The sequence below is a fragment of the Brachyhypopomus gauderio genome, chromosome 5 (genome assembly GCF_052324685.1).
Source record: "Brachyhypopomus gauderio isolate BG-103 chromosome 5, BGAUD_0.2, whole genome shotgun sequence".
Taxonomy (NCBI): domain Eukaryota; kingdom Metazoa; phylum Chordata; class Actinopteri; order Gymnotiformes; family Hypopomidae; genus Brachyhypopomus; species Brachyhypopomus gauderio.
In genome coordinates this window covers 35,511,621-35,520,665 of record NC_135215.1, presented here as the reverse complement: position 1 = coordinate 35,520,665, position 9,045 = coordinate 35,511,621, and the positions used below count along the sequence as shown (strand labels likewise).

The 9,045-nt window shown below is 41.7% G+C and overlaps 1 protein-coding gene and 1 long non-coding RNA gene across 3 annotated transcripts in view; both read right to left on the bottom strand.

Annotated features, from left to right (window-relative positions):
• Nucleotides 1–3,413: 3,413 nt before the first annotated feature.
• On the bottom strand, nt 3,414–4,280 carry LOC143513920 (uncharacterized). The gene is made up of 3 exons (XR_013130729.1): nt 4,142–4,280; nt 3,749–3,875; nt 3,414–3,529 (listed from the first exon to the last, which is right to left on the bottom strand). It is a non-coding gene; the product is annotated as an uncharacterized LOC143513920 (long non-coding RNA).
• A 2,497-nt stretch (nt 4,281–6,777) lies between these two features.
• pkp3a (plakophilin 3a) overlaps nt 6,778–9,045 on the bottom strand; it is a 14,683-nt gene continuing 12,415 nt past the window's right edge. For both annotated transcript variants that reach the window (XM_077007532.1, XM_077007531.1), the window contains one exon: nt 6,778–8,170. In XM_077007532.1, coding sequence (XP_076863647.1) covers nt 8,129–8,170 — 42 coding nt within the window. In that variant the 3' untranslated portion in view covers nt 6,778–8,128. The remainder of the gene's footprint in view (nt 8,171–9,045) is intronic.

The following is a 9,045-nucleotide window of genomic DNA, read 5'->3' as shown; positions in this document are numbered from 1 at the left end:
TCATCCCCTCTGTATATTTGTATTTCAGCTAAATCTGGTGTAAAGGTTGGAGGTGTATATCAGGGGCGGACTGGGGAGAAAAAGTGGCCCGGGAGTTCCTGACAGACTGGCCCACTATATATATATATATATATATATATATATATATATATATATATATATATATATATATATATAAATGTACTGTATGTGTGTATGTACACTATACATGGCACGTAGTGTATATGTCAGCTTTTATTGTCATATGGACAATATTACTTCCAGCAATAATATGATTACAAATCAGAATATATCAAAATAACTAACAAACTTAACAACTTGACCCAGACAAAATACAGGGGAAAAACAACTGGAAAGCTACTGAAACCTACATTGTTCACTCAGTGAGTGTCACGTAGGGCAACGCCCCCTCTCGTAGCTGTCACTCTGGGTTCCCTCATGTCCGTGTTCCCTGCCTGTTTGTCCCGCCCTGCTTGTTAGTTTGATGGATTCCTTGTTTGTTACCACGCCCCTGTGTCATTGTCATCACCTGTCCCTAGTTTAGTCCTGTGTATATTAGTCCCTGTGTCTCCCAGGTCTAGTTGTCGGTCTTTTTGTTTTTTGCTGTGTTTTGCCTGTTCGCCCTAGTGCTACTGTTTAGTGAGTCCTCCTTGTTGTGTTTTGCCATGTCTGTCCGTGTTTCGTGTTCTGATTGCCTGCACGTTATGACCCATGCCTGTGACTACAACACTGCCTATGGAATTTCCTTGAATTTCCTTGAATACATAAAATAATTATGTAACGCTCTGCGCGGAGCAGAACACGGAGGCGAACACAAACGCTGAGGAGAGCGAGATTTATTCAAGGAAATTCTCGTTACATTCATTCATCCATCTCTGATTAGTTTTTCGGGGTTGTTGTTCCCGCTGTTAGCGCTAGTCTCGCGAGAACTGACACTCGTGCTACTGCAGGTTGACACTCTCGCGAGGCTAGCGACATAATTCCTTTTGGAGAGGCACTTTATATGCTTTATAATATGCTTTATGCTTAAAAAAATTATATAGATATATTATATCATAATGATTGTAACATGGTCAAGTCAAGTCAAATTTATTTATATAACGCTTTTTACAACACATCACAAAGCAGCTTTACAATTGTATGGGTCCAGATCACTAATGAGTGACAGAGACGACAGTAGCGAGGAAAAACTCCCTATGGTGGTGGGGATTAGGAAGAAACCTCGGGAGGACCAAGACTCAAAAGGGAACCCATCCTCCATTGGGCGGCCCGTTAGCAGAAGTCTGTATTTATAATCCAAATGTAGTTCTATAGTTATAGTTCTAATTCCAGGCCAAGCAGTCACAGTCCCATCAGTGCAGGTGGTGAACCTCAGATAGGAGTTGGCATCAGCACGTCCTCTGTGGCAATGGCACATCCAAACAAAATGAATAAGTTCATAAAATGTGTTTATTATAGGGGTGGGACACGATTTAAAAAATAATCGAATTAATCAGAAGCTTTGTAATTAATTATTCGATATTAATCGCATTTTAATCGCATTTCAGTATTTAACATGAGAAATATTAATTTAAGTTTTAAATGATGAATGAATCAATTACCATAATCATAAACTTCAACATCTTGTTTATTTTTCCACCAGTCTACTACACAGGGGTGCATGGACGTAATTTTGATTTCAAAAGTGGGGGGGGACATGGATTCGTCGCTATTTAAATATTTGGTTTTAACCGTAAAAACTGGGGGGGACCAAAACTGGCTTTTGAAAAAGTGTGTGTGGGGGGGGGGTACATGTCCCCCCCACTTTTTCAAAAGCCAGTTTTGGTCCCCCCCCTCAAAATTACGTCCGTGCAGGGGTGAGTTTCCCGAAACGTTCGTAACCTCGAATGAAACGTATGAGGTTAAGAAGTACTTAGCGCTACAGGGGCGGACTGGCATACATAACTACCGGGGATTTCCCCGGTGGGCCGATGGGTTAGTGGGCCGCCGGTGGTTTAATCAGCCCGTGGAGGAGCCACTGCCGCGCACTGCGGCCCGTAATCACGCTGCTGTTGTTATTACCTCCCCCGCTCCAGTCAGACTAACCTGCTCAGCACGGCCGCGGACTGGGCCTGTAAACACATGAACGAGTTGGACCGGGCCGCGGACTGGGCCAGCTGATGCGGGCTGACGTCATACAGCGGAGATCAGAAAAAAAAACCAGCTTGTCCCAGAAAATCCGGGCCGGACTACGAAAACATACAGCAGCTGTGTCACTTATTAATACAAGTAGTCAGGAACTGGAAAAGCCTCGTCCACACTAATGCCACATTCATTATATCTCCTGGGCCACTTTTTCTCCCCAGTTCAGAAGATGTTTTTTAATACCATTTTAGATGGTAGACTTTATTTAATTTCCCAGGTCTCTGCCACAGGCATCTCCATAGTGCCTAGAAGTGGTCTTCTGCATGCTCAAAGCAAATGACTGGATCTTCATCTATAGATTCATCATCTATAATATGAGCTGTCACACCAAGATAATTCTTGTTGCTAACAGAGGTCCAGTGATCCCCAGTCAGAGGCACATTTGTGGCGCTCTTCACAATAACCTGTTTTACTTCCCTTCCCTCATCATACAGCTGCTGGATTTTCTTCCACATTGTCTTTCTGGACGGCAGTTCGTAACTTGCATCAGTTGACGCAGCAGCGCTTCTTGTAAGCATTTATCTTCGACCACAGAGAGCGAACAACACTGCAAATAATGTGACGCGTCAGGTATAAACGCGTGCGGAGTCGCGCGCTACGGCCACTCGCGAAAGTTTAATCCAGTCTTAATGGTCAAATGAAGGTAATTTAAAAATCAGGACATTTCCTCACTTAAAAAAAAAACCCAGGGACGACCAGGACAGGATGTGAAATACGGACGTTTGGTCACCTTATCGTACTAGGAATACATTTATCAGCTAAGTTATCATTACTGACCTGCGCGTTAGCCCCAACATGTTTTGCGTTGAGGTGGTAACGAAGGGTGGAAGTGCTCCTGTGATAAGCAAACTTCTTCCTACATAAAGTGCAAATAACACTATTTTTGTTTACTTCCATCTGGAAGTTTCTTATATTTAAATGTCCCATCCAACAGCGTAGCCTCTTCAGTCATCTCCATCATGATCTTATTGTGCGTCCATATAATCTGTATGTCTGGAACTCGTGCACTGAGAAACATTCCACGGTGCAAAAGTGTCTCGTGCGTTCAATGCGTTAATTTTAGTTCGTTAATTTTCCTGTAATTAATTAATCGAAATTAACGCGTTAAAGTCCCACCACTAGTTTATTATTATTTAATAATCTTTATTATAATTAAATAATATTATTTATAATCTCTCTAGGGCACAGGTTCGTTTACTACCCTTTCTGTAACGTACTAATCAGGCAGACAAGGATCCAAGTGCGGATAATAGCCGTCTTTATTGAAACAATGATCACAGAGCTTACAAACAGGTGAGGGTGCCATCTAGTTGCAGCTCCATTGAATCCCCTGTGGTTCTTTGGCCTAAAGAGAGAGAGGAGAAAAAGACAGGAGAAAATGATTATTATGAGTATTGATGTGATATATGAATTTGAATTTGTTGCACATCCTTGGTTGTTTTTTATACGTGTAATGAGTGTATACGTATCCAGTAAGTGTTCTCTAATACTGTGTATTCACCCACTATGGGATATGTATATGGGTAGACAAAACTGAGTTATCATGTGTGAGGAGTAAACTCACATCACTCTGCAGGCACATTTTGAGGCAGACCAGTTCATCAGAACCAAACAGGGCAAGACCAGGCTGAGAGCAGATGCTGTTTCCACCATTTTTGTGCATCGCCCCGCACTCAGAAAGAGGAATCCCCCTGCACAATACGGAATGACAGAAAGAAGAAACAGTTAAAAGATGGTCATCTTGGAAGCAAGAGCCAATCCAGAAAGGTGAACAACTCCAGTAGCCAAGCTTCAAAATCCAGCAACCCCCAAACAGCTCCAAATAATAGAATACAAGTCTAGTACGGTTACATATGATTACATATATCATACTGTACTATAACATTTTAGTATGTTGTATTCCTCTTTAGTCTTGTAAGATTCATTGATCAAAACTGCCACCCTAGTTTCAACTTACCTTGTGTTTTCTATATGTTCTGTATATGGTTCTGGTTCAGAGGGACTAGGCAGGGGACGAGGTCTAGGAGGAGAGCAGAGGTCGGTACACGGGGAAGGCAGTAAGACGGAGAGACCGCTCGGTACGTGGCATGGCACCAATACTTCACAAGAAGAGTGAGGGGGAAGATTAAATAGTTGCGATGGGGAGCCGCGATGAGCGGCAGGTGAACCGCATCTACACGGAGATCGTGTGCGGTTCCTCACACTTTCATTTCAGCGCTTGAACCATTTTCGCCATATACTCTTCTTTCTCGTCTCCTTCCCTTCGCCAGGGCAGGATGAGATTTCTGTTGTATTGGCGGAGCTTTTCTCTTGGTTCTGTTGGACGCTGCTCTCCTGGCTCCTGAAGAGCACGTTGTTCTTTAAACTCTTCCACCATCGTCTCAGAGTTCTCTTCTCAGAGCCCTCAGGTTTTCCGTCTTTTCTCACAAACACTCTAGCCACCATTTGCTTCACCTTTGCCGATATCTTCCTCTCATCCTGCATCCTCTTAATTTCTTGATCTATTAGAAGAATACGTTCTAAATTTAACTGCATCTTCTTCAAATCTTTCTGACATTTCGCCAGTGTTTTTCTCTCCGTCTCCCACTCTTGCTGCTTCTCCTTCATCTTTTGCCTAAGTTCTTCTATTTCGCTCAGTCTTGCCTTTTCATTTTCTTCGTAGAAGCGGATCTCCTGCCTAAGCTTGATGTTCTCCAGCTCCTCCCTCTCTTTTTCCTCAGCCATCCTTCTGATCTCCTTTATATAGTCCTCCTCCATTTGATTCATGTCCTTTACAATCACCCTCTTTTCATCCTCCAGTTCCTTGTGTCTGTTCTTCATTTCTTCTCTCTCTCTTGCCCACTCCTTTTTTATCTCTCTGTTTTTTATTTTCTCATCTGTGGCTTTCTTCATCATAGATATTATATTCTCAATTCTCACATTGAACAACTCCTCATGTTCACTTAGCGTCTGTGTGTCATCCTTTGTTTCTTCCTGTCCACTTCTCAGATTTTCACTTTCCATCTCAATCTGTATAATGCAGTCCATTTTCTTTCTTATTCCACTGTCCACTACTGTATTAATATGTTCAGCGGTGATTTCTCCTCTCTCTCTACAAATATCACACTGGTGTCGACTGCCTTGACGTACGGCTTTATATACGTTCGGTTATGTTGTGTTATGTCGTTACTATAGAAACGGAATTCTACTAATTAACAACATCATGTTTTGTGACGTCATTTAGAATATTCAATTCACAACATCAAAGTAAAAAAAAAAACATACCGCGGTTATTAGGGGTGTCGCGAGACTGAACTCCGCGAGATTTTCTGAGGGGTAAAATACGGTAGTTTCCCGGCCAAAACGGGAAACTTGACAGGTATGGATTTGGGATTAAAAGAAGCAGCTTCTTTTTCTTCCTCAAAACAGAAAATCAGGCCAGCACTATTGACTACAGTTGAATTTAAAAACAAGGGTAAAATCAAACTATTAAAAATAAGTTTAAAGAACTTACTTCCAGATGTATGTCCAGAAGTGGTGGTAAAACGTTGCCGGAGGGGTTTAAAATGGACACAGCGAGAGAAAAAAACAGATTTAAAGTGTGCAGAAATTGTCTGAATCGTGGTTTGAACTAACCTAGTTTTCTAGTTTTTTGCCGGGACCGAATATTAAAAAGAAGAAAAACCGGGACAAACCGGGACAGCCAGGGAAAACCGGGACAGGCACGTGAAAACCGGGACAGTCCCGGGAAAACCGGGACAGGTGGCAACACTACCACTAACCCATCGGCCCACCGGGGAAATCCCCGGTAGTTATGTATGCCAGTCCGCCCCTGGTGTATGTGATATACTCAGGCTGCATTTTAAAAGTATATCCAATCTCATTCTATATTTCAAAATTATTAAAATAAGGTACAGCACAAGTGCAGTATATATTTATCCTGCAGATGGCAGTATAGTTAAAGCATTCCAGCTATCATCAAGCTGAGATCGCTTTTGTATCTGAAGGCTTTTCCAAATTGTGGTATTTTGTCATTTATGGTTGCACAGTTAGCAACAAGTAAAACAGGATTGTTCTGTGCAGTCTGTGTAAAATATTAATAAAACATTACCTCTCATTTAAGAATTATGACTTTGGTCAAGACCGCAGAAGATATATGCAAAAAAAAGTTTTCTGACATGCACGTGCCTGTGTGTGTGTGTGTGTGTGTGTGTGTTTGTGAATATGCACCCTATAATTTAGGCACAGATGTGTCACACCCTCAAGCCGTAGGCGGAGTAACACTGAGCCATGAGCAGAATGATATTGCAACACCTGAACAGTATTGATATGGATCGCTTGCTGTTACACACCACACCACATACATCATGTGTCCCTGCAGAGCACCGAGGGGGGGGGGGGGTCTGGCAGTTCATGTCTGAGCAGGGAGAAAGTATGTACAAGGGCCTGGATTGGGACATGCATGGCTCATGCCACACAGAAAAGGGGAGGATTTGGGATAAGAGAGAGAGGGAGGAGATCGGGTGGGGGGTGTGTGTGTGAGGGGGGGTGGTTTAAAGAGTTCAGCCACTCCCCACCTGCACATGTTGCTTTTCATAATAAATTATGCCAAAATTCAGTTACAACTTCCCTTTATTTATTTAGTGTTAAAACAAACATAGCATCAAATGAAACTTAAGCATGTTGTACATTGAGACATGAAGCAGACAGAGCAGGGATAACGTGTACATTAACAGTAACTTTTGTTAAAAGTACAAATATTTTGCTAAAAGTAACCTGGCAAAAACTTGGCAGAATGATGTGAATGATAAAAAGTACTTTACAAAATATTTTTTCCATTAAAATTATGAGATTGGAAAAAAAAACCTTATAAAAATGTATACAGAAATTGAATGTACACCAGGTTAAATATGTACACCTACACCAGCCAGTCAGTGTGAATCAAACATTCAATATAAGCAATGAGAAACAGTCCGTAAATAAAAATACTTTGCTGACAAAACTCTGGGCGACCACATTCATTATACCATTTTGCAGTTATGTAATAAGCTCTGTTATCGTCATCTTTAAAACCGTTTTCTTACGAAATGTTAGCGTTTCATTTTCCTTTTCCTTCCTTTCTCTCCAGTTTTGCCCAGAAATGTAGGAAATACCCTTAAACAAATATGCATTTTCACAAATGTAATAGATTCTTCATGCAACTTATTCAAAAATCCTTTTAACCTAATATCAGAATATAAGCAACCAATACTTTTCAATGCCATTATGGGCGACATTCACACTTCAGCATCCATATGAACTAATGATTTTGTACCATATTATATTTTGGAACTGGAGCTCTCATAAATTCTCATAAATGTAGAAATATGGAATGCACTTTCATTCCGCATGCAAACAACTTACAAACAACACTTATAACCTCTGATCTGGGAGCAGCAGAGAGCGCACACTGCTCGCCACTGCTACAACATTCTTACTTGGACACCATTGATACAAATACATCTTGTCATGACATTACAATTCAAAAATGCAGGAAAAAAAATAATCCCCTAAAACGCCAGATATCATCATCTTTACGTCATTAAAGAAAATACATTTATTCAGTGTAAGAGACTAGTGAAGGTTAGCCTGCACATTGCTGTGAGTCAGTACAGTACCGTCGTGCAAATAAAATCCCAAAGAAGATGAAAAGCTGAGCTCAAGAAGACTTGATTAAGGTGTATCCTCCATCAGCACGGTCCATGATCAAAATCAAGTGGGTTGTTTGATTGTACAGTCTGACTTGTGCTCTATCTGTATTCTGGGGCTGAAGTCGAGCGGGTCACATGGTAAACAGTGAGCTGTATCCACGGAGACGAGCAGAACAAGCCACTTGATGAACGTCATGGGATTCTTCTTTCACAGCCCTGACCCTTATTTACAGGATTGCACACATACATGTCATCCATACAGTTCCTGTTCTGGTTTAGACAGTGATATCAGTGAAGTCCGGTCTCTGGAATCCTTTCTGTAAAACACATAACAAAAAATTCACGAGTCAATGTGAATGGCAAGAGACAATGCAAATGTACCTGGGCATGGCGAGACATGACCACACACTGCAGTTTGAAGCTCTGCGTGACTGGTGAGAAACAGCATGTACAAACACAAACATGAGACAAAATGGAGGCCATGCAAACATTCTGTCTTTCACTGTATATGTCACAGTGGAAATTCACATAAGCGCAACAGGACGTGATGCTACAGAGAGGTTTCAATGACCCGTTTGAATAAACATTTCAATCATTAATTTTTTTTTCTTCATGCTGACAAAGGCGGGTTTGTGGAGGCATACTGTGGTGTGCAGGGACACGCTCATGAGGAAGTCAGTCGACATGTCTGGGGTGTGTCCTAACCTGCCACTGCAGAATCAAACCTGAGAACGCCCTGCGCACTCGTCTGTGTGTGTGTGTGTGTGCGCGTGGACATGTGCATATTTACCATTTCACATGTGAGGGTGCGTGTGTGTGTGTCCTTTCTGAAGGGAAAATGCCCAAAGGCGAAGGTGGAGTGATCGAGTAACCCCAGACAGGGTTGCTCAGCAAACACGCTTGTGCACAAAATCTGGGGGAGGAGCCTTCTGTGTTGACTGTTAGTTTTGGTATATTCCTTTACAAGTTATTTCTGGACGCCCCATGGCAGCTTATGGAATTGCATCCAAGTTCTGTGTACAACTACTATGACTCTCCACCCACCACAACTACAAATTTACTTACTCTGAAACCCCACGGCTAGGGATGGCCATGATGGAGTTTAAGCAATTATGTAATTGGGCTTTTAATGTGTTTTCATTGCTTCTCGAAACTGGCATAAAAGCTTTCCAATATACACTTCACATAATAA